The 27519-nt window shown below is 33.8% G+C and overlaps 1 protein-coding gene across 4 annotated transcripts in view; it reads right to left on the bottom strand.

Moving 5' to 3' along the window:
* Positions 1-2542: 2542 nt before the first annotated feature.
* LOC137619749 (calcium uptake protein 1 homolog, mitochondrial-like) overlaps positions 2543-27519 on the bottom strand; it is an 82440-nt gene continuing 57463 nt past the window's right edge. For all 4 annotated transcript variants that reach the window (XM_068350056.1, XM_068350058.1, XM_068350055.1 and 1 more), the window contains 7 exons: positions 21093-21207; positions 19192-19352; positions 17463-17579; positions 15148-15279; positions 12658-12781; positions 10457-10546; positions 2543-8641 (listed from right to left, as the gene is read on the bottom strand). In XM_068350056.1, the coding sequence (XP_068206157.1) occupies positions 8487-8641; positions 10457-10546; positions 12658-12781; positions 15148-15279; positions 17463-17579; positions 19192-19352; positions 21093-21207 (894 nt within the window). In that variant the 3' untranslated portion in view covers positions 2543-8486. The remainder of the gene's footprint in view (positions 8642-10456; positions 10547-12657; positions 12782-15147; positions 15280-17462; positions 17580-19191; positions 19353-21092; positions 21208-27519) is intronic.

Here is a 27519-nt window from a genome sequence, read left to right as displayed (position 1 = left end):
ATATGTAAAGAATAGGCCAGACTACTAAGTGAATGTGTAGGCAAAGCGAAAAATAACCGTAACCAGAGAGAAGGATCCAATGTAGTATTGTCTGGACAGTCAAAAGGACCCCATAACTCTCTAGCGGTAGTATCTCAGCAAGTGGCTGGTGCCCTAGCCAGCCTACTACCTAGTTTGTAAAGTAGACCACTCTTAAAAAAGCTTTCAACTAAAGTCTAAATGCATTCAGTTTCTTTGACCGTTTCACGCATTATATAAATCATGATTGATTTGTTAAATGTTCAACAAATTATATTTCCTTGCCTTCAATTCTCTTGACATTCAACTTTTCTTTTTCTAAACAAATTGTCGTCATTTCTCTCCGTGACCAAATCGCCTCAAAATACTGTGCTCGGATTTATGCTAACATTAAAATCGTTTTTCATCCAATCGTTCCATTTCTACAATCACACTCGGCAGTTAAATTTCATATCCACAATGTTCAGCTTTGATACTTTAACTCGTCTAGTTTTCAACTACAGGTTACTATAAATTTGCTTGCAAATCTCTTTAAACCTTCCTTGCTTCAATGATTGAGACTCTCCCTGCCATTATCCTTTAATTTTTGGCTCTATATACTTACCTGAATGGACCAAATCTGTTCTCTTGTCATCCTTAAGTAAAATTTCTTCATTTCCTTGGCTTTCACTTACCCTCAATACTTTATTCTAGGTGAGAATGTTTTAAACCTCGGTATTCAAACATCCCGCCTCTTGAATAATTCCACTGGGAAAAGAAAATTTTAGAAGTGTCTTGCTTGACGAGTGTAAAATTTTTTCCTGAATAACCACCGTCACTGGCAATCTATTCAGAACAGGTATAACCTAAGATGCATTGATCATTCTCTAAAAAAAGGGAAAATGTTGTCCCGGGCATCATATCAGATTTCTCTTGCTCAAATCTGCCCTGTTACCATTTTGCGAGAAAATTAATTCTTGAGTAGTTTTTTTTTTGTTTTGTTTTTTTCAAATAAGCCACCCCAAGTCCCAAGATTATTTGTGAAAGCAGCCAAACTAAGAGGAAAGTTGTGAGAATAACAATGGAGCTGAAAAAAACAAGCAATTTTAAGACATGAAAGCAGTCTCTTTCTCTCTAATCTGGGCACAGTTTGGTAAGGCCCACTCTAACATTCTTATTCTAATAGGGAAAGGAAAAGGTTTCAAAGGATCTGATACTACAAAAATGGGTAAAATGGATTCCAAAACACAGGATCTAGACACTAGAGGCGGTAGAATAATTGGTGCTATGGATAAATTAAAAAATTAGCTGGTGATATCATTTCAGACATTTTGCAAAGTGAAATAATTACATGCCATTATCCTTTATCATGAAAAAACCCATTGGAGTAAGAACCAAGTGATGCTTTTTAACCCTTTTTTCCCCAAAGGACGTACTGGTACGTTTCACAAAACTCATCCCTTTACCCCCATGGACGTACCGGTACGTCCTCGCAAAAAAATGCTATAAAAAATGTTTTTTTCCATCTTTTTGATAATTTTCTAAGAAAATTCAGGCATTTTCCAAGAGAATGAGACCAACCTGACCTCTCTATGACAAAAATTAGGGCTTTTAGAGCAATTTAAAATAAAATATACTGCAAATGTGCTGTGAAAAAAATAACCCAAATAGCCTGGGGTAAAAGGGTTAAGCAATTATTATATAATTTAATGTTGTAAACAAGATGACATTTGCAATATGCAATGGAAATAATTGCCGACTTTTGCAGCTGAAAATCGTAGGCATTGGAGGGTGGTTAGGCCTTCTCTAGGCTTAAGGTTAACAAAATTTGACTTGCAATCAGCTTCTTGGTACCTATAAAGTTTGTAAGTTGAAGGATTTCGGTACTGTATTACTAAATACATCCAGAATGAATGGACAAGCTAAAAAAATTAAGCTTTATTACTGACCTTATTCCTCTGTAGTTTCTTTATATCCCTCATGCTTTACGCAAGCCTGCAGGTTTCATCAAGCATGTGTCTGCATACTTACAAAACTCCAACAACACCTTGCTGATTACTAATAAATAGTTGTAATATCGTTATAGTTCATGTTCATCACAGCTTGCACATTCAAGTGATAATTCTCGCTGCTTGATTTAAGATATTGTTTTGAACAAGGAAAAAAACACTATCTTGTTACTTCCTTTTACATTACCAACCGTACCTAGGAACTGCAGTTCAACTACATACATAGAATTGTTCTCATAGGTTGGGCTCCTGCTATTTGCTTCTTGTATTTTCCATACATATAACAGAAAACAATGTGTTGTTCCATACTCATACAATGGTTTTTCATCATTGTTCAATTTTGATTTCAATGTTACTCATCTCTCTCGGGTTTGGTAGAAAATTAGATTTAATATTTGTATACATTACATAAACTAATTTGCTCATATTACACTGCTCATCTATTTGAACAGATACTTTTAGTTATATACTATACATTGCTAATCTTGTAAATACACGCGGCACACTTTTCCATAAGAATTTACAATAAAAAAAAATTATTTATTGCAGTTTATTAACAATCACTGATTTATTAAATGATTTACAGGTACAATTTTAAACAACCCTGGAAACATTTTGAAACAATAACAAAAGGAATATAAGAGCAGATGGATGGATTGACATCTTTAACCAGTACGGCATCTTTCATATTCTTTACAAACATCATACCGCATAAATACCGTAAGAGAAACATGCATACATCTTCAATCGATACCGAGAATCACATGGTTAATCATTCATATATGTTTGCCCTTCTCAAAGAATCCAACATGTTTGCCCTTCTCAAAGAATCCAACATGTTTGCCCTTCTCAAAGAATCCAACATGTTTGCCCTTCTCAAAGAATCCAACATGTTTGCCCTTCTCAAAGAATCCAACATGTTTGCCCTTCTCAAAGAATCCAACGTGTTTGCCCTTCTCAAAGAATCCAACATCTTTTAAATCATTGATAATTCTATTATAATTGAATTAATTATTCCATTTTACAGTCTTAGATGGGTATAGTAATAAGCAAGTCACAGACTGACATTACCATCTAAAAAATTTCATAAAGTTACATTGATTTTCAACTTCTTTTATTATGATAAAAAAATGTACAATTTGATAATAAAGAACATAAACTTATAAAATCTTCTCAAGCAATTTTAGAATTTAGCCTGTACTAAAAATGTTAAATTAACTATGCAAAACTGTAACTTAATATTTTATTAGAAGGAAACAATCATTAGATATTTTCAATGACATATAGAACTCTGAGCTACAGCTAGTAGCTAATATATTGGGGTTCTTGTGAAACCCTTTACGGAATATAATGGACTAGATTTCGAATCACCTTGATCTAACAAAAGCATACTGAAAAAAAGTGAACAGATGAAAATGAAGCGCTTTTAGATCAGCAAATTGACATCTGTGAAGGTTAAGTCAACCTATGATAAATTTACAATAATCATTTTAAGAAAAATCTTTCAAAAATGACTGCAAAAAATTATTCATAATAAGACAGTTTGAATTAAAAATGACAATTTGTCCTAAACTGTATTTTTCCTAGCTACACAAACCTGTAATCATTTAATATAGGAATTCGTTTCAGCTGAGCTGAAGCGAATTCCTATATTTAAAGATAACGAGGTATGTATATCATGTTGGGACAACTACAATTACTAAAATTTCATGGTAAAGTCTCAGATTTTTCCAAATGTTGAAGCAATCAGTCCACTTTTCTTGATTGGGTATATATATGAAATGTGTTACACACTGATAAATAACTAGACAAAGTTGTAGATAAAAGGGAGAGAGAGAGAGAAAAAATATTTTGATTATTCATGATAAACTTTCTGGGACCTAAACTTCGATACTGTATACTAAATACACGAGACTATGATATTCGAAACGTTCGGTTATTGGAGTTCCTAAGGATACCTTCATGCATATCTAGCAACTAATGTTTAAATGTAAACCTCATGTTCCTATATATTTATTGAACAAATTAAAATTTAAAGGGAAAATAACTTTATATATGTACTAATTGCTGTAAGGGTCCCCGCACACCGACAAATTTTCAGTGGACGGTGGCTGCACCCATTTCATGGATGAAATGAAACGCATGTTTCTACGGATGTTCGCAAACTGGTTCGTGTGTGGGCATCCATACAAATACGTGGGTTTCATTTCATGGTACGTAACAGTGGCAGGCACCATAGACTGAAAATTGGCCCATGTGACATGACAGGATCTTGTGCGTTCCTTCAGCCTCAGTTGCACTGTTTATTGTCTTTTACTTTTCATCTGTTCTCTTTCTACTTTGCTGACCAATGACTTGAACTTTACCTCTATTCGAGTTCAAATCTTTCAGGCGGGCATTACAAGACTTAGTGGTCTTGAACTAATTCGTATAAAATAATGATCTGGATAACAAATATGGCACATATTCATATAAAAGCTAATAACATTATCAATATTTTCACCAGGATATAACTGATGAATTATATCTAGAGATTAGCAACTCAAGGTGCTTATAAATTTGGCAATACTTAACAGGACTATTCTACGTACCATACTTGTTTTTATTTGAATGATCGACAGCTTTAACTTTTCTCCCTTTTCCGTAATGAGAAAAAATCAAGGTAAAATAAATGGACTAGACATGAAAACAATGCATTTACAAAATGAAAAAATTAAAAAATAAAGGAAGCTAATTATGTTAAAACTCTGTAACAAAATATTAGGACTTTTTCTTTACAGTACTGTTATCTCTAATTATTCTCTCATTGGACTAAACTAAATAATTCATTGCCAGGAATAAGGTTAACCCTGGAACAGCATAGTTACTAAAGTTCGGTAGACGAAGTAACAGATGAAAAATCAATGCATGCGGCAATGCATCTGGGGCTAGAGGGTAAAATCACAAGTAAGAAGAATGCTATTTTCTGAATAAAACTACAATCGGTATATAATAAAGTATTTTCTAAATTACAACTGAAATTTAATATAATCCTGAAGATTATTTTATCATTCAAGACTACTGACTTTTATTGAATAGTCCAAATCCTACAAATGGCACAATAATAGTATACTATCTTGATATAGAAAACACCTACCATGAAATAAAAATTACTAAAAAATCGGCAAAAACTAGATCAATATATTCTGAATACTGCACACGATAGGAAATTAAGCGAGCAATGAGAAAACTTGAAACGGTGAATGAAAAACCTAACTTCACATTCAGATCTCTGGAACTTGCAATAACTTTCACTTGTGGTTTTAAACAATATGCAAATGAAAGCGTTTAAAAATTTTCTTTTAAGGTTATCTTTACTATCAACAATAAAATGAACTTTCTGACCACAGCCACAGCAACTATAAGTACAACTGCTACAAAATACTATAAAACCTACACTAATTTCTTTTTACAAGGAGAATTTTGAACATTTTCTAATCCCCTTTAAAATGAACAACTCTCTTTGAAGTACAGTATGTCACTAATCTATCCCTCTCCTGCCTAATCTAATGAAAAGATTAAATTTACTCGTTTACAGCATACATATCTAACTTCTCCCCACCATGAAATAAACTTTAAATATCTATTTAAAGTTTGTAAAGGCATAAATAGTAATCAAATTAATTGGACAAGCCCAGAAGAAATTTATAAGACAACTGGCTGGAAGAGCACGAGGCCAAAACCAAAAATGCAAATACAAACAAAATCACATATCCTATGAACTACATACGTCTGCAAAGAAAAGGAAACTACTCACATACTTTATACAGATACGAAACAAACGCAGGATCTCAACACAGAGTAATTAGCACCACTGGTATAAAACCGAGACTAAAAACAAACTACAGTATTCAGAAGGAGAAAGATCTAACTGCTCTATAAGTAAGTAGTTAACCCTTTTACCCCCAAAAGAACGTACTGGTACGTTTCACAAAAGCCATCCCTTTACCCCCATGGACGTACCGGTACGTCCTTGCAAAAAAATGCTATAAAAATTTGTTTTTCATATTTTTTGATAATGTTTTGAGAAAATTCAGGCATTTTCCAAGAGAATGAGACCAATCTGACCTCTCTATGACAAAAATTAAGGTTGTTAGAGCAATTTAAAAAAAATATACTGCAAAATGTGCTGGGAAAAAAATAACCCCCTGGGGGTTAAGGGTTGGAAATTTCCAGATACCCCGGGGGTAAAAGGGTTAAACGTACTAAATACTTTCTGGCAAGAACATAATGTAAACAGCCTTTCCTGTATATAACTATTCACATTTCACCCGTCGATTTGAGTATTTCACAAGTTTAATAGCAACAGTGAAATTTAAAACAGGCTTCATTATTATTCCCTATACAAAGGAAGCCCTCATTCGAAAATGGTTCACTCTGAAAGGTATCAAAGTCAACGATTCTTGAAAGTTATTGAAATGAGACTGGAGAAAAAAGCCTATACTCCACGAACATTTTAAATTAGAAACAAATTCCTTGGTTTGGGGTTGCATGCCCGTACAGTAATTAAGTTATTCATTGAATCTACTTCACTTTATGATAATATTTTACCACTAATTCTGTAAATCCTAATGTACAATTTTCTACAAATTAATAAAGAAGAATACAGAAGGTACCCCACTTACAAAACATAATAGTTTCCAAAAAGCTGTAAGTCCAATTGTCTGTAATTCAATTATTTTTCTTTAATTTTATAGCGTAGGCCTAATCTGAATCCCATGTGTACTATTTCAAGCTACAAAAGTCAGCAAATATTCCCATTTCATATGAAATAAATAGGTTACTATAAATATCATTTTATTGTAATAAAAATTATATAACATTGTTTTATTGCAAAATTTCTTTATGATTCAAGTTTGCATCTCTGCATGTTTTCAAGATGAATAAAGACGAATGTTTGCAGGTTGAGGACCTTCTGTACTTCAAAGACAGATATAAAAAACTGTACATCCTAATACGGTATCTGTAGTTTTGACAACACTTACAGATGTTCGATGTAAAAACTACCCTTTTTAGATATTCATGAAACTTCTAGCAGTACCGCATGATTACAGTATTCAGAAACCTAATTATATATTTGTTGTTTTATGACCATATGAGAAATAAGAACGACTACAATTACCATATAATAAAAGTATTTGGAAACCTAATTCTATATTTGCTGTTTTATAAGACCATTTAAGAAATAAGAACGACTAAATTGGCATACAACTAGGAACCAGATTTTTCTTTCTCGAACAAATCAAAGCTTGTGAAGTAGGCTTCGGCATTCACAGTAAAACTCTTTTATAAATCTCTAAATAATTATGAAAAACCTCATCTCTACAACTTCAATTAATTGACTTATGTTCTACATCAAAAGACCTGCATTTTTTGTAAATATTCTATCCGTATATGGAGTATTGTATTGATAGATACCATCAAACACTTTGATACTAATACTAACTCTGAGGATATATCTCGTAAAACATTAAAAAAGGACTCGCCTTTTGCAGCGAGGCATGTTATAGACCCGAACCTTCTCCATTCTCGAATCATTTATATTCTTCAACAAAGCAAATTCACATCATAAACTCAAAATGCTTTAAAACCTACCATGTTTTGAAGCTGTGCTATGCAAGGTCTAATAAAGTACTTTTCACACCACCGCTTAAGTAAAAACAACCTTTCATGAAATCAAATTCATGTAACTTTTCCTCAGGCACCATCAAATACTACCATTATTCATATCACTGAACAATTACATAGCATGAAACTTCCATAACGACACAATGACAATTTCATTCATTTAAGGCTATAAAAACCCTGCGGGTCGAAACATCCAACATATAAAATAGTTAAGGCAATTATTTTCATGATGATTTAAGTCTTAATAATATTTTCGGCTGAATGTAACTTACTAATAAATAATAAGGATGAAGTTCACCAAACATAAACATATTTCAATATTTCTTTTGGTGAAAAAAATTAGAATGAAATGATACATGGAGAAATTAAAACCAAACGTGTTATCTTATTCTAAAAAACACATAAATTTCAAGGCTTGCCTTTAATTTAACAACGCACTTCAGCATGATAATAAATAAAAATCCAGAGCTTTCTATGCATAAAGTATCACACACTGCCTTAAACAACTTCATTCTCTGCAAACAACATTAGTAACAGATTTTTTTCAATCTTTAAAAGACTGCTGAACAAGTTATCAAGGACTTTAAAACACGGGGTCACACACACGACAGGACACCAGCGTGAAATCGACATTCATTACCTTAGCTTAATAAGAGGAGGCCTTGCCATCAAGGAATCCAAGTAGATTTATTCTTTATCTTTGGCCTCATTGCCATTATTGTCACCTTGATGTTCATGGTTATTATTGCCTTGGCAATTGCATCCTTTGCAATGATTCTCCATCGCTTTGGCATCCCGTGTGCGAGCCTTTCCTCATATGTCCAAGAGCACGGGCTTTGTTTCCTTGGCGCACTTGAACATCGACACGAGGAGTTTCACGAAGCCAGTGTCCTTCGGCTTCTCCAAACCTCTCTGAAGTCTGTTCTTCATAACGGCAACAAACTCTCTGTTGCTGAGTTGACCGTCATCTGTTTTGATCGGGAAAAGATTCTTGGTAATTTATGAAATGGAGAATCAGGATACAGTATTCAAATAGAAAAAAAAAGACAGGTAAAAATATACAGCATTTCTAAATAAATTAACTTGTATAGAATATTGAATGAGACTTATACAGGAAAAGATTCTTGGTAATTTATGAAATGGAGAATCAGGATATTCAAATGGAAAAAAAAAGACAGGTAAAAATATACAGCATTTCTAAATAAATTAACTTGTATAGAATACTGAATGAGACTTATAAAGGTGGCCTTAAAACTCTTCATTTAGGCCAAGATCTGGTGATCCCGGCCATGATAAATTCCCTGTTAGGCTCACAACTTTAGGCCAGGGTAAAAATTTCCGCACCTTCAAAGGAAATTTGTTCAGTGGCTCAGTACAGCCAAACAATAAAATATCAACTTCTGGTTTATTGCATCATGTCATGGAATAATTGAAATTTTTCATGATGTAAGCAGAATATCTAGGCAATGCTTAAAAGTATTTTTGAGAAAAAAAACATGAATATTATGCAAAAACTTCAGAACTTTTTTGAAAATATTTATAAAAAATACAAGAATTATGTTAGAGGACTTTATTTAATATGGAAATTGTGTAGAAATGGTTGATCTGTCAGGCTATAGTAATGATTTTTATATAAATTTGATTTGTAATGAATAACGATTGATTACAAAGTGCTAAATTTTTAAGGCAAGCAGTGATGTCTTGGTCATTGTACTTCACTGATGTTTCGTATCATAACCACCAAAGAAACAAAGATAAAAACAAACTGAAAATTGCAATAGAAAACTGAATGAAAGTTCCATATAAAACATAAGTATAAATAAATAAAAGTACAGTAACATAAAAATATAAAAATAATAAAATTAAAAGCTTGTAGTTACTATCATCTAGAATAACAGTTATACCAAACAATTCTTCTTCACCCAAGGGGTTACTGCACAGTAATTATTCAGTGGCCACTTTCCTCTTGGTAAGGGTAGAAGAGACTCTTTAGCTATGGTAAGCACCTCTTCTAGGACACTCAAAAATCAAACCATTATTTTTTAGTCTTGGGTAGTGCCATAGCCTCTGAACCATGGTCTTCCACAGTCTTGGGTTAAAGTTCTCTCGCTTGAGGGTACACTCGGGCACACTATTCTATCTTATTACTCTTCCTCTAGTTTTGTTAAAGTTTTTATAGTTTATATAGGGGATTCAGCATTATGAAGCTTCATCTGTGGTGGATAATGTGGGAGGTTGGGCTGTGGCACCCTAGCAGTACCAGCTGAACTCGGTTGAGTCCCTGGTTAGGCTGAAGGAACGTAGAGAGTAGAGGTCCCCTTTTTGTTTTGTTTCATTGTTGGTGTCGGCTAACCCCCAAAATTGGGGGAAGTGCCTTGGTATATGTATGTATGTATATACAAGATATTTATTTTAATGTTACTGTTCTTAAAATATTTTATTTTTCCTTGTGTACTTTCCTCACTGGGCTATTTTCTCTGTTGGAGCCCCTGGCCTTGTAGCATCTTGCTTTTCCAACTAGAGTTGTAGGTTAGCAATTAATAATAATAATAACAATAATAATGATAATAATAACAATAATAATAATAATAATAATAGCTGCATCGGCAGTTTATTTTCTTATCCAATTTTTCTATTTTCCGGATAATTCTCTTCTCTAGAGCGCTGCAATCAGAAAATAAACTCTGCCGATGCGGCCATTACTTTTAACTCAACCTGCCTAAAAGAGGGTCTCCTACCACGAAATAATAATAATAATAATAATATCGCTACACAGTACTTACTATTATCATCGAAAAGGGTGAAGACTACGTTAACCACGTGATCGGACAGATGCACATGAGCTACGGTTCTGGCTACATGCTTCAAAGTTGCTGAAAGATTAAATGAACTGTAAGATTATACACAATAATCTATTTCATAACATTTTTCATTTATTGTTAGAAATATTTATAATAAATTGAGAAAAAGTTGAACTACTTGGCTCGCATACGGCTGGCCTTGTATGAACAATATTACCATCTATAATTCAGAACCTGTTCTTAAGCTTCAAAGTACTGTATAGATTAAATAAAACTCCAAATATGAAATCAAGATTTTATACAATATCTCTATCAAATTTAGTATTGGAACACCAAAGCTTACCAAAGACATATTCCCAAAAAATTAAATACAAATCTTAAATTAATTACAGTACTCCCTGGTTTTCTAAACCCCTGAAGGATGAAATACAAAAGGCTGACCATGTAGTACAGTATGTTGGATGACACGAAGGAAGCATTACAAAAAAAAAAAAAAAAAGGTGGAATCAAGATAAAGAACTTATGGAAAATAAGAAATCTTTCAAACTAGGTCAGAGGAAAGATAGTGATGATGATATATTGTATACAGGAAATGGAAAAGGGAGGCTGAAAGCCAGACAGAAAAGACAAAGATGTGTTGAGAGGAACGAAATTCGAATCTCAATATAGAGAGTAAAAGGAGGAACTAGAGGGGCACTCAGTAGAGTCCAGACCTCCGCCGTGGCAGCTTATTTCTCGACCTTGACCTTTGACCGTAACATGTATTAATTGGCGTGGATTTTCATACACTCAAATATGAACCAAGTTTGAAGTCTCTGTGACAACGATGTCCAAACTTATGACTGATTACGTGAATTGGACGTTTTGCTTGACCGTGACCAAGACCTTGACCGTACAAAATTCAATAATTTCCAGCTTTTTATATAACAGTTAATCCCTGAAAGTTTCAATACGATTAAATTTGTGGCCAGGAAGCTGTTCACAAACAAACAGATGAACAAGGGGTTAAATATAACCTCCTTCCAACTTCGTTGGCGGAGGTAAATATTCAAGATAGTAAAGTGGCTTACAAGAGAATAGAAAGATACTAATGTGGTCAAGTTGTGAATTATGAAAAATATAAAACAAAAGTGGAAAATGAAATGGAACACTGTCAACCTTGGGAATAGAGGGAATGAATATGACCCTGAAAAAGTTAGCTCACTGGAGGGAATAAAACCAACCATACTGCCTTGGGGTAGAGTTCTCTCTTGCTTGAGGGTACACTTGGGTGCACTATTCTATCTTATTTGTCTTACAGTACTCTTGTTTTTTCTTTAAATTTTTTATAGTTTATATATGAAATATTTACTCCAATGTTATTGTTCTTTAGATATTTTAATTGTTCATTACATCTTAGTTAATTTATTTACTTATTTCCTTTCCTCACTGGGCTATTTTTCCCTGTTGGAGTCCTTGGGCTTACAGCATCCTGCTTTTCCAACTAGGGTTGTAGTTTAGCAAGTAATAATAATAATAATAATAATAATAATAATAATAATAATAATAATAATAATAATAATAGGGGACAAGTGTTCTCAGAAAGATGAAAAATGGAAGACCATACCTAACTAAATGGACTTCAAATATTAATCTAAAGTCTAATTTTGTTAACAGGTGATACTTAGCAAAAACAACCATATGAATAGTTAAAAAAATTGCAAGAAAAGAAACACACTGCTTTAAGGCATTCAGTAAGTTAACATGACTACAACTCATAGCATTAGTAAGTTAACATGACTAACACTTATAGCAGCAGTAAGCTAACATGACTTCAACTTATAATAGCAGTAAGTTAACACAACTACAACTTATAATAGCAGCAAGTTAACATGACTACAATTTATAATAGCTATAAGTTAACATGACAACTTATAACAGTAAATAGATAATGGCACAAACATGGACATCTTTTCAGATTGCTAAATATTGATATACTGGGATACACAATAAGATAATGTACAGTATTCGTATTATACTGAAGTATTTCCTATACAGTACTTGTATTTATTACATTCCTAGAAAAGTACACAGCAAAAGAAGCAGGGGAAGAAAGAGAAGACAATGGATTGACGAGCTAAGAAAATTTGCAGGTACAGACTAGTGGTACTAACTTCCCTCTTTACTGTCGTACAGTGCCTCACCTGGGTCAATGGAAGCTCCAGCGATGTGATAAAATGTAAGCGCAGTGTCCACATCGTTAATGTTGTTCAAGAAATGGAAGAAGTTGAGATAATCCTCTCGACTAATACCTAGGGAAGCATCGCCCTAAAAAGAAAATGTAACAGAGATCATCAGTAGAGTTCACAATAACGTACAGTAAATCAAAAGTAATAAAGATAAATCATAAGACATGTTCGCTAACTTTATTCCTACAGTTTAAATCATGCATGAGTTTACGACACATTCATCAACTTCACAATAACATACATTATGAGCAAATCAAAAGTAATAAAGATAAATCATAAGACATGTTCGCTAACTTTATTCCTACAGTTTAAATCATGCATGAGTTTACGACACATTCATCAACTTCACAATAACATACATTATGAGCAAATCAAAAGTAATAAAGATAAATCATAAGACATGTTCGCTAACTTTATTCCTACAGTTTAAATCATGCATGAGTTTACGACACATTCATCAACTTCACAATAACATACATTATGAGCAAATCAAAAGTAATAAAGATAAATCATAAGACATGTTCGCTAACTTTATTCCTACAGTTTAAATCATGCATGAGTTTACGACACATTCATCAACTTCACAATAACATACATTATGAGCAAATCAAAAGTAATATAGATAAATCATAAGACATGTTCGCTAACTTTATTCCTACAGTTTAAATCATGCATGAGTTTACGACACATTCGTCAACTTGAATCCTGTATGTTATAGCACATGATTAACTTTAATACCTGTTGTATACAGCGAAGTGTATAGGAGATTGTAACAAATGTTCCTATAAGCTACTGTATAAGGATAAAAAAAAATGATGGAAACAATTTGGAAAATATTCAAGATCATGTCACATCTTAACACTATACTGAAAAGTGACATGAAAATTCCAAGTAATAATATATCAATCCAAATTATTTTTTGGATTTTAAGCAGCACATATTTTCTTGCTGCCGTTAGTTAATGTTACCTCGATTACATGAAAGTCAAAACAGAACTTGATTGACATATGCAAATACAAAATCCAGCAGTAATTTTTTCCTGTTTTCTTGATTCTCATGAACTCAGATTTCGAAAGGTGGGTACATAAACACATTGGTAGTAATTTTCCTCTTTTACTTTCTTCCTGATCATCTTTTTCCATTTTCCGTCTTACATAAAACTATAAGATATCAACATGACCGAGGGTCAGCATGTGAAACCTACTTAAGGTAAAACTTGACATCACTACATAGTTCCTTAACCCTTTTACCCCCAAAGGACGTACTGGTACGTTTCACAAAAGCCATCCCTTTACCCTCATGGACATACCGCTACGTCCTTGTAAAAAAATGCTATAAAATTTTTTTTTTCCATATTTTTGATAATTTTTTGAAAATTCAGGCATTTTCCAAGAGAATTATTATTATTATTATTATTATTACTTACTAAGTTACAACCCTAGTTGGAAAAGCAGTATGCTATAAGCCCAGGGGCTCCAACAGGGAAAATAGCTCAGTGCGGAAAGGAAAAAAGGAAAATAAAATATTCTAAGAAGAGTAACAACAATAAATATCTCCTATATAAACTATAAAAACTTTAACAAAACAAGAGGAAGAGAAATAAGATAGGAGAGTGTGCTCGAGTGTACCCTCAAGCAAGAGAACTCTACCCCAAGACAGTGAAAGGCCATGGTACAGAGGCTATGGCACTACCCAAGACTAGAGAACAGTGGTTTGATTTTGGAGTGTCCTTCTCCTAGAAGAGCTGCTTACCATAGCTAAAGAGTCTCTTCTACCCTTACCAAGAGGAAAGTGGCACTGAACAATTACAGTGCAGTAACCCCTTGGGTGATGAAGAATTGTTTGGTAATCTGTGTTGTCAGGTGTATGAGGATAGAGGAGAATATGTAAAGAATATGCCAGACTATTCAGTGTGTATGTAGGCAAAGGGAAAATGAACCGTAACCAGAGAGAAGGATCCAATGTAGTACTATCTGGCCAGTCAAAAGACCCCATAACTCTCTAGCGGTAGTATCTCAACGGGTGGCTGGTGCCCTGGCCAACCTGACCTCTCTATGACAAAAATTAAGGCTGCTAGAGCAATTTAAAAAAAATATACTGCAAAATGTGCTGGGAAAAAAATAACCCCTTGGGGGTTAAGGGTTGGAAATTTCCAAATAGCCTGGGGGTAAAAGGGTTAAGAAATGAAAGTTAATATTTGACTGGGAATATTTAGGAGCATACCAAAATCCAGTTTGAGTAATCTTACTCCAAGTAATGATAATGTATTTGCGATCTCTCACATTCCCGTTACAAAAATGACCTAACCAATTTTACGTTTACAAATTATAACAAAACTCTTTAAACATTTCGTTATGAATACGATGAGTGGAGCTTTCTTCTAAAATCACAATAAAGAAATTAAGAGAAAGGTTAAACAAAACATAAACCTTCACCAAGGCTTACCTTAAACGCTCTTTTTACTCTTTTCAGCATCTTGGCTTTCTTGTTGGTTGTATACCCTCCGTATGCTAGAAGCAGTTCGGCAAACTCTGACTCGTGAATCAGACCGTTTTCATCGGGTCCTTTGCGACGGAACTGCGAGTAGAAGATTAAATCAGTTACTTTCAAAATTTATATGGAAAGGCCTACTATTAATAGAGTACAGTTTTATTCACATAATAAAACCTCCTCTAGCAAAAGTATTAATTAAAAAGCTATGATGTGTAAAAGCATCCATAAACTAGAGGCTCTCAGTAGAGTGCAGACCTCCACTGTGGCAGCTTATTTATCTACCTTTTTCTCAACCTTGAGCTTGAGCTTTGACCTTAACATGTATTAATTGGCAGGGATTTTCATACACTCAAATAAGAACCAAGTATGAAGTCTCTGTGACAATGTGTCCAAACTTATGGCTGATTACGTGAATTGGACATTTTGCTTAACCGTGAACCTGGCCTTCCAAAATTTAATCATTTCCAGCTCTTTACATAGTTAATTCCTGCAAGTTTTATTACTCTAAGATTAAAATTGTGGCCAGGAAGCTGTTCACAAACAAACACACACGCACACAAACAGGGGCGGAAACATGACCTCCTTCCTACTTCATTGGTGGAGGTAATTAAAGTATGAAATAAGAGCAAAAAAACCATTTTATATGACAAAAGTTCGTGATTATACTTTCTACTGGTGTCACACCAATACAGTAATTATAAATGCCATTCATGATCAATATGGTTCTAAAAAAAATTGGTAAACCATGTACATCTGGCTTCATTCATTCCAGTACACTTAACGGGAAGCTAATGAGACGTCTGACAGATGTAGGTTGCAGCAGGTTTAAAGGTTTATAGGCCGCTCATGAATGGCAGAAGCCATGGACAGTGACATTAACCTATCAATTAGGAAAATGCCCTAGAGACTGACTATATACATATGATTAGTGCCCATGCCAGGACCAAGGAGGGCCCAGGCAATGGCTGCTGAAGACTCAGCAGATAGACCTATAGGCTTCCCACAACCAAACCCCCATCCTTAGCTCACTAGGACAATGAAGCTGCAGCGACCAAAGGAACTAACAAGTTTGAGTGGGACTCGAACTCTAGTCTAGCAATCATAAGTCAGGGACGTTGCCACATCGGCCACCACAAGAGAGAAAAAGTTGGCAACGTTGCTTGTAAAACAGCACTTTGTAAAATTGATAAAAATGCTCAGCAACTTTGTTTGACAGGCAACGTTGCCAACAGTTTCTCATTTGCTAAACACAGTGTTACCTGCTACATTGTACAGCTATCAGACATGTTAGCTTCCTATGAAGTGTACTGCAATTACCAACTGGAGTCATAAACAAGGGAATTTGACACATTACCAACACCTTTAGCAATACGCAAGAACTAATACTATCAATTCAGTTTCCATCAATCAAAATCATCAAAATATTTAGTTTCACATTCAGTTTTCTCTCTCGACACAATACACACATTATAACCACATTTTCCATCAAAATTACAGCATTCCCATTCTCAATACATAATGTACAAAACCAGATTATACTAAAATAGCTGAAAGAAGCACTAAGAAGGCTGAGATTAATGTATTAGTGCATAAAATTAATGAAAAATATTCACATTGTGAACATTGACAACTGCCTGAAGCCTGTCCGTATTAAGTTCAATAAAAAAAGATTAAATGATTTCCAATTTCATGTAGAGATTAACTATAGTCAATTCTTTTTAGTGAGACAGATTTACACCGACTCGCAGGGGTGCCCTTTTAGCTCGGAAAAGTTTCCTGATCGCTGATTGGTTGGACAACATAATTCTAACCAATCAGATAGCACGAAACTTTTCCGAGCTAAAAGGGCACCGCTGTGAGTCTGCGCAAATGCGCCTCATTGAAAAGAATTGAGTATAGTGACTTAATATCTTGGCAACTTTAACCCTTTTACCCCCAAAGGACGTACTGGTACATTTCACAAAAGCCATCCCTTTACCCCCATGGACGTACCGGTACGTCCTTGCAAAAAAATGCTATGAAAATTTTTTTTTTCATATTTTTGATAATTTTTTGAGAAAATTCAGGCATTTTCCAAGAGAATGAGACCAACCTGACCTCTCTATGACAAAAATTAAGGCTGTTAGAGCAATTTAAAAAAAATATACTGCAAAATATGCTGGGAAAAAAATAACCCCTTGGGGGTTAAGGGTTGGAAATTTCCAAAGAGCCTGGGGGTAAAAGGGTTAACATCATCAAACCTTCACCAGAATGAGTAATTTTCTTACCTCCAGACTGAGAATTTCTTGCTGAAGTTGCTGTTGGAAGTCTAAAAATTTTTCAATTGTAAGCTTCTCCTTCAAAGTATGGCCAAAGAAATATGTGCTGAGAGCAGAATTTACACCCTGTTTAAATAAGAAAAAATAGTCTTTAGGAAAATCTATATGAAAGAATTAAGAAAAAAATTGATGAGAAAAAAATATAAAACTATTTTGAAAAGAAAATTAAAAATAACCACACAATATTTAAGCCTGGACGTTACTGCTTTCCACAGACATAATTTAACATTAAGGAGTTAATAAATAAAAAATGATGGAAACAAACGGAAAATTATTTTGGAAAGAAAATTTAAAATACCCACACAAAATTTAACCCTTTTACCCCCAGGCTATTTGGAACTTTACAACCCTTAACCCCCAGGGGTTATTTTTTTTCAAGCACATTTTGCAGTATATTTTATTTAAATTGCTCTAACAGCCTTAATTTTCATCATAGAGAGGTCAGGTTGGTCTCATTCTCTCGGAAAATTCCTGAAGTTTCTCAAAAAAATTATCAAAAATATGCAAAAAAAAAAAAAAAAAAAAAATTTAAATAGCAATTTTTTGCAAGGACGTACCGGTACTTCCATAGGGGTAAAGGGATGAGTTTTGGAAACGAGCCAGTACGTCCTTTGGGGGTAAAAGGGTTAAGTGTCACCATTTTCCACAGCCCTAACTTCCATTCTGTCTAGAGCCAAAATATCTTCAAAAATATAATTATATAATGAGGGAATGACAATTGGTCTCTTCACTTATAATATTTCTACTGACATCTAAGTTTTAACACTTTTACCCCCAATGGACGTACTGGTACGTTTCACAAAACTCATCCCTTTAGCCCCATGGACGTACTGGTACGTCCTTGCAAAAAACTGCTATTTAAATTTTTTTTTGTATATTTTTGATAATTTTTTGAGAAACTTCAGGCATTTTCCAAGAGAATGAGACCAACCTGACCTCTCTATGATGAAAATTAAGGCTGTTAGGGCTATTTAAAAAATATATATTACAAAATGTGCTTGAAAATAAAAAAATGCCTGGGAGTTAAGGGTTGGAAAGTTCCAAATAGCCTGGGGGTAAAAGGGTTAATTAGAATGTACATTTAAATCAATTCTTGTATTGGGTACCAACTCTGCCAAACAAGCCATTCTAATATTTAACAATGATAATGTAAGTTTCTGAAAGATTATATACTTGAAGTTAAACTAGACTAGTTGCAAGTTTGTAGAGGTCTCTTGCTTGAGGGTACACTCAGGCACACTATTCTATCTTGTTTCTCTTCCTCTTGCTTATTTTCAAGTTTTTATAGTATATAAATAGAACCTCTATTTTAATGTTACTGTATTTTATATATCTTTTATTGTCCCATTATTTATCTTGTCATTTATTTCCTTATTTCTTTTCCTCACTGAGCTATTTTCCCTGTTTGAGCCCCTGGGCTTATAGCATCTTGCTTTCCGCACTAGGGATGTAGCTTAGGAAATAATAATAATAATAATAATAATAATAATAAAAAGAATAATAATAATAATAATAATGATGATAACAAAAATAAAAAGAATAATAACAATAACAATAATAATAACAATAACAATAATAATAACAATAATAATAATAATAATAATAATAATAATAATAAGGCAAGGGCAAAATGACGATAGGTTTTGGAAACCAAACTTTAAGAGATAATAGAACTTACTTTGAAAGTGTTACCAGTATTAGCGTGGTCTCTGTGACGTGCTCCAATGCTGGTTTGATTACGAATCAAAGTTGCAACTTTATCGAACTCTTCGTAGTCAACGTCGCCATCACCGTTGAGGTCAAACATTCGGAACGCAATTTCAAAGTGTCTTCGAGAAGCTGGAATAAAAGACAATTTTCTTTAAGGGCTCTAGTTGTTGGAAAAAGTTACAAGGAATAACTTCTTCATCAGTATTAAAAAGAAACTCTACCAAAAATAAGATTAGATAAAGATGTGCAAGGAGAAAGTTGATTTAAAATGTGAGAGAGAGAGAGAGAGAGAGAGAGAGAGAGAGAGAGAGAGAGAGAGAGAGAGAGAGAGAGAGAGAGAGAGAGCGCAGTCCAGTAATCAGAAACTTGAATACAGAAGGTCCTTAACTTACAAACTCAATTGGTTTCAAGAAACTGTAAGTCGAAATATTTGTAAATCAAATTTTGCCAATGATTTCCAGCTACAAAAGTCAACAAAAAGTTGGGTTCCAAATGTTATTTTGTTAATGTATTAAATACAATATTGTTTTATTATATTTCTTTATCTTTGTTATTTTCTGTTGGATTTGCGTTCGTATTTCCGAATGTTTGTAAGTCGAGGACCTTATGTAACACTACACTTTATCAATTTAATTCATTGCACTTTCAGGCGCCACTTTGCTCTATAATCTTAATCACAGATTCATTTCTCAGTTGTTATTATTTAGGCAATATTTAATTAGTAAGTTAAAGGCCTACTTACAGTAGCATTATCGGACTTCAGTATACTGTACTGTATAATGTGAACTTCCTTTTTCATAATGTATTTTGGGATTTATGACTGTCAGTAGACCTTTAACACCATGCGGTAACCACGTGGCCACGAGAAACAAAGGGTCGCACCGAGATCAGAGGAGCGTCGAGATGATATAACGACGCGACCAGAGAACTTACTGGAGATCATGACCCAAGCGCACATGTGGCCTACCTCGGGTTTGCCCTCAGGGCACGTATCCTTCCGCTAGGCCTACCATTACAGAAAATGGGAGTAGGGTAAACTACAAAAAAACTCTGGTCGTTTGAGAGGAGGTTCTAGGTAACTCCTAAGAAAGTGTTTCGAGGTAAGTCTCTGTGTTGGAACAATTACTGTTTGAAAAGTTAAAGGTCTACTGACAGTCATACATCCCAAAATACTTTATGAAAAAGGGAGTTCACATTATATACTGAAGTCCGATAATGCTACTGTAAGGCTTCATGACTTAGTCAAGTACCCCTTTCGTGTCGGATCATATAACCCTTTTACCCCCAGGCTATTTGGAAATTTCCAACCCTTAGCCCCCAGGGGGTTATTTTTTTCCTAGCATATTTTGCAGTATATTTTTTTTAAATTGCTTTAACAGCCTTAGTTTTTGTCATAGAGGTCAGGTTGGTCTCATTCTCTTGGAAAATGCCTGAATTTTCTCAAAAAATGATAAAAAATATGAAAAAAAAAAATTTCTATAGCATTTTTTTGCAAGGACGTACCAGTACGTCCATGGGGGTAAAGGGATGGCGTTTGTGAAACGTACCAGTACGTCCTTTGGAGGTAAAAGGGTTAAAGGCCTACTGACAGTAGTCTTACAGTAGCATGATCGGACTTCAGTATATAATGTGAACTTCCTTTTTCATAATGTATTTTAGGATTTATGACTCAATGGGCCTTTAACTTACTGTTTGAAAAGTTAAAGGCCTACTGACAGTCATACATCCCAAAATACATTATGAAAAAGGGAGTTCACATTATAAACTGAAGTCCGATCATGCCACTGTAAGACTTCATGACGAAGTCAAGTACCCCTTTCGTGTCGCATCATTCAAGAGAGCGGATAAACACCTCCACCTTGCACTTACTTGACAGCACAGTGAGTAGGAAAATGAAGTCCGAAAACGATATGAGTCCCGAGCTTCCGAGCTTATAAAAGATGGAATCCTCGTCCAGAGCAAGTTCTAGCTTACTGGCTGTATTCTGAAAAGGAAACGACTCGGAGCTTCAAACACAAATTCTTCGCATGACGTCTCAATTTGTTTTTTTATGTGATGTGAAAGCAGATTTCTTTGCAATTAAATCGCTAAACTGCAAAAAATCAGGGACTAATCTACAAGGTCTTAACTGTACAAGAAGGGAAATTTGTCTTCAAATTACAATTTGAAGTTTTCAAAAAAATCATTGAGATGGAATTCAATATAAAAAATATTACTTTTCTCAAAGCTAAATAAAAACTATGAAAATTGATTTGTCATGAATGCCAACATTAAACAAAAGCCTAAGCCAATATAAGCTTTAGTAAAACACAAACTAGACCAAAAAAAAAACAGCAAATAACTATAAAAGGTTACAAAGTACCAGTTGTATAACAAATGTGAATGAATAACAAGAATAATTTTTATATAATACCGAAAAGAAGGAAAAGTTATGAGATATATAAACGAAAACTGTGCAAAAGGTCCCATTAGTAACAAGAAAGTCAGCTATTGAAGCTCAAAACAGGAAAATCATTAAAGAAACCAACTTCTCGATATCATGAAATGCAATGTGAATGTTCTCGGTATGTAAACAAAGTCAAAATCAAAGATTTCCTTTTATAATCTCTGGAAATGTATAATGCTAAAAATGTATATTACGCTGTAATTCCACTTCAAAATATATCTCTATCACTACTGATTGTAAAACATTATCCTATTTTATTATTTTTGAAAAAAAAAAAAATTTGAAATTAAATCTCTTACGATTATTTAAAACCATCACTAATGTTTTTTTCCCTCTCGAGAATTCCTTGATTACCGTGAAACTTATTCAACTACTCGTACATTACCTGAACGAATTCTAAATATATTTCTATCACTACTGATTATAAAACATTATTCTATCTTATTATTTTGGAAAAAAAAAAATCTAAAATTAAATCTGATTATTTAAAATCATCACTAATGTTCTTTTCTGTCTCGAGAATTCCTTGATTAAAGTGAAACTTATTCAACTACTCGTGCAGTACCTGAACGAATTCTCGCTAAAATATACCGAATTAATTTTACTGACAAAATTTACATCAAAGTATTTCTATCAGAGGCAACATTCAGAACTGGTTTCGTGTTGACATCAAGATCGTATTTGCCCACACAAAAATCAATGTCTTACAAGAGCCTTGAAAGAAATTCATAAAATCATTTTTAGATTCAAAATCAGATAGGAGAAAAATTCCCTCACTATAAACCATCAAAGTTATTAATTGTAATATAATAAAATGAGAAATTCATGTCCATTCATATCCTAAGATAGCTACACATAGATTCCTTAAAAATTACATTCTCCTTCTCATTGCATTTCATCTCGAGAAGAATACACAAAACAAAATGCTGCAATAAAATTAGTGAAGAAAAAGCATGCCTACACTTGTTAAAAACATCATTTAATAATCTATTGACAAATAATGCTTAGTGTGATGATCTTGCTCCAGCTTTTTGAAAATGGAAATTCTACTTCTTCTAGCAATGACAAAAGCACATAAGAGAAATAGGAGACCTTCGCGTAATAAATTTAACAAGGGATGAGACTACCCGAATCTATCACTAATAACTAAGACTAATGCAACATATTTTTGAAAGTTTACTTCATTTCAATTCCTAATTCTTATAATTCTACCTTATGGGTAATCAATGTTTCAATTGTTCAAAAGTTATTTTCAGTCTAGAATAAGTAACATGCACGTGACACTCGCATTCAGTAGATAATCTTCATTCACTAAAACTCCTTTAACAGCCTTCCTCCCTTAAGGATCTCAAAACTCAAAGATCTCAAAACTCAAAAGGGACAACATACAGACATCTGTATACAAGGCAGCACTAAGTAAAACTCACAGATACCGTAGTCACACTACAAAATGAAAATAAACTACCGTGATGTGTATACCAAGTGTCATACGCACGGACTAACACCCTCATTCATCACTAGTGTTGGCCTAAAACTATAAGGTGCAGAGGACATACTGAAGCCTGAAGCTTGGGCAAAGCCAGTGCATCACGAGCTGCTCTCATGCTTAAGAGGTCTTGATTGCACTGATATATAAAAAGCCTAATTTAGTGACAAAAAGGGATGTGTGTATTTAACCCTTTTACCCCCACCATAAGGTTAAATTTCGAGCACATTTTGCTATATAATTTTTTAAATTGCTCTAAAAAGCTTAATTTTTGTCCTAGAGAGGTCAGGTTGGTCTCATTCTTTTGGAAAATGCCTGAAGTTTCTCGTAAAATTATCAAAAATATGTAAAAATATGTAATTAACAGTGTTTTGCAAGAACGTACCGGTACGTCCTTTGGGGGTGAAAGGGTTAAAACATGCGGCTAACTGAACGGTGTGACGACTCGTCAGGAGGACTATATTGTGGCAAAAATCATCAAATCTAAGCATTGGAATTTATACTCTTGCCCAAAGGAGCTAAAAAAAATTTATAAGGGAAATAGAACACATTCCTATACAAAGAAATATTGTGTGAGATGATCAAAGAAAGCATAAATGACCAAAAAGAATCCTCATGCTATTTGATTAAATTTCCAGTGATAGGGAAGGATGGGAGAGACAAATTAAAAAAAAAACAATACACTGCGGAGAAAAGACTTCGACACATTGTTTAAAAAGGGAAACGTAGCTTGTGCTTTAATCTAAGAAGAAGAAGTGTTAGTATGAGAATGTCATCCGTCCTCAGAACTCTCATATGAAGTACATTAAAGCACCAATTTCAAAAATTCACTGACTTTAATACACTTATACAAAGGCACATTAAATTTTCACTTCAGAACTCTGTTTAATTAAAAGATATGCACAAATGTCCTCTGATAAATAGCTTTCTCCCTATTTATATATATATATTAATACCTTTATAAAGACCAATAAAACATTCTTTATGGATGATTTTACGTGACGTTGAAAATTTGGGTTTCACACATCAAAGTCATATCTTTGGAATAACACAAAGTTTAATCAAGAAAATAACCCTTTTAAAGAAATGCCTCTCAGACTAGACCTTATCAGCAAAAAAATTTGCTTTAAAACTCAAAATCCTTTTGTATTAACAACATGGATAAATTTCAAATAGCTTCAATATAGTACTCGCCATACTAGCGACGGTCAATATCAATGTTTCTCCAAGAAATCAAATATGATTTTTCCAAAGGAACCAAATAGTGTAAAACCTTGATGATCTCTCAAAAATGCAGTCAAATTTCTCCAGGTACAATTCCACTCTTAAATACATCAACAATATATGTAAACCAGAGGTTTAATGCGTGGTAAAATTTGTATTAAAACTGGTTCTGTCAGTATTACGAACTACTTTTCAAGTTTTACGTAGAAAAAACTTTTACTATAAATTTTGTAATAAAAAATTTGTACTATAAATTTTGTAATAAAAAATTGTACTATAAATTTTGTAATAAAAAAAAATTTATACTATAAATTTTGTAATAAAAAAAATTTGTACTCTAAATTTTGTAATAAAAAATTTGTACTATAAATTTTGTAATAAAAGTGTACTATAAATTTTGTAATAAAAAATTTGTACTATAAATTTTGTGATAAAAATTTTGTACTATAAATCTTGTTTGTCACCAGTAAGAATTACTTTTCAAAGAACATATAAAAAATTTGCACTATAAATTTTGCTTCTGTCACAATTAAAAATTACTTTTCAAGTTGCATATACTACGCTTAACTTTCAATATCATCAGGTTTTCTAAACTCACAACTACCTATAGTCCATTTCTTTTATCGAGGCAGATTTGCACCGACTCGCAGCGGTGCCCTTTTAGCTCGGAAAAGTTTCCTGATCGCTGATTGGTTAGAATTATCTTGTCCAACCAATCAGCGATCAGGAAACTTTTCCGAGCTAAAAGGGCACCGTTGCGAGTCGGTGCGAATATGCCTCGCTAAAAGAAATGGACTATAGTTAAATTTCTACTACATACTCCAATTCCCTGAGGCATGACTTCGGTGTGTGAACTCGCTTTATTCTAAGTTTTATTTAGCAGATATGGGATGAAAATGAATAATTATCAGAGGGATATGGATGCAAGATTCTCATTGTTGTTCTCCATACTCTAAAAACCCAAAAAACAACAATGCCAGAGTCTTATAAAAAACATTGCAATGAAAATTCTGCACATTAGTCTCGACAGAAAAAAATATTAGCACGTTGCAGGGGAAAGGTACGGCATGCAATAACGGAGGTACCTCTTCTGCTGACTGGAAAAGAGAAAAGTGTGATTGGAAGATTAAAGACTGTTTCAATTCACCAATCAGGTAACTGGCCTAAAGTACATGACCAGATTTGAATGGACCAGTCTCCTGCGTACCATTCAAAGTATAAATCAAACAAGGAGAAGCTAAAACATGATTTAGATACATTAGTAATATCTTATCTATATCCAAGGTTTAAAATCACTGATCCAACATAAATAAAAGAACACTGTTCCATGAATGGCAAGCTAATTACAATCTCTGTTCACTGGCCATGTTCTCAGAGGCAGTTTTATTGTACCAATCGGGTCACTAAAACAGGATTGAAACAGCACTAAGACATAGGACATCAGTCAGCTGTTGAAAGTTAGAAATTTTAAGAAAGCACCAAAATAATGATTAGAAAATAAGGATCACAGAAGAATAAATGGTATATATACATAGGGGCCCTTTTTACTGGTATCGACAAAAATCTACGTTTGTAATCTGCATGAAAGACTTCCATATCAATGTACGTACATACACAATTTACCGACATGGAACTAGAGACAATAAAGCTTGATACAATTTACTTGTTTACATGGGTTTCTTCAAGAGATAAATACATTAAATTACTATAAAATTACTATAAATACCTAACACTGGGCCCTTGAAAATGTAATTTAATGGCAGAGCTGATAGACAAAGTATAAAACTGTTCTTTTCAAAGTAATTAATTGAACTCAGACTACTAATTTTCTTCTTATTCAAAATCTAGATCACAAAATAATAAGATAATAAGATTGTTTAATTGAAGCTAGAGGTTGTTACTGCAATACCCTTCAAACTCTATAAGACCAAAATGAAAAAAGCAAATACTAATAATGTACATGTTTGTTAAGTAAAACATTACTAAAGTACTGAATAAAAATATAAACTACATAAATTGGCCGACTGTTAATTTCTATAAACTGGTATACCTTTTAACTCCATGCAAATAGGAGGCTAATTTTTCACAAAATGAATCTGCTTTAATAAAATAAAAAGAAGTAATGATCTAATGGCACAAGACTAAAGCTATGGACCTTGTGTTGTGATAATGCAAAATTATTTTATTTTTTTCACAATAAATGAAATAAATCCTCCAATATATCATCTCAGGATCTATTGAAATGAAAAAAATATGCCAAAAGCATTTAAGTCAAGTCATTATGACCGCAAAGAACAGGCCACCTAAGTCTTTATGACCACAAGGAACAGGCCACCTAAGTCTTTATGACTACAAAGAACAGGCCACCTAAGTCTTTATGACCACAAAGAACAGGCCACTTAAGTCCTTATGACCACAAAGAACAGGCCACCTAAGTCTTTATAACCACAAAGAACAGGCCACCTAAGTCTTTATGCCCACAAAGAACAGGCCACCTAAGTCTTTATAACCACAAAGAACAGGCCACCTAAGTCTTTATGACCACAAAGAACAGGCCACCTAAGTCTTTATGCCCACAAAGAACAGGCCACCTAAGTCTTTATGCCCACAAAGAACAGGCCACCTAAGTCTTTATGCCCACAAAGAACAGGCCACCTAAGTCTTTATAACCACAAAGAACAGGCCACCTAAGTCTTTATGCCCACAAAGAACAGGCCACCTAAGTCTTTATGCCCACAAAGAACAGGCCACCTAAGTCTTTATGCCCACAAAGAACAGGCCACCTAAGTCTTTATGCCCATAAAGAACAGGACACCTAAGTCCTTATGACCACAAAGAACAGGCCACCTAAGTCCTTACGACCACAAAGAACAGGCCACCTAAGTCCTTACGACCACAAAGAACAGGCCACCTAAATCCTTGTGACCACAAAGAACAGGCTACTTAAGTCTTTATGACCACAAAGAACAGGCCACCTAAGTCTTTATGACCACAAAGAACAGGCTACTTAAGTCTTTATGACCACAAAGAACAGGCTACTTAAGTCCTTATGACCAAAAAGAACAGGCCACCTAAGTCTTTATGACCACAAAGAACAGGCCACCTAAGTCTTTATAACCACAAAGAACAGGCCACCTAAG

This window comes from Palaemon carinicauda, chromosome 26 (genome assembly GCF_036898095.1).
Source record: "Palaemon carinicauda isolate YSFRI2023 chromosome 26, ASM3689809v2, whole genome shotgun sequence".
Lineage (NCBI taxonomy): Eukaryota > Metazoa > Arthropoda > Malacostraca > Decapoda > Palaemonidae > Palaemon > Palaemon carinicauda.
This window is presented reverse-complemented; position numbering and strand designations above follow the sequence as displayed.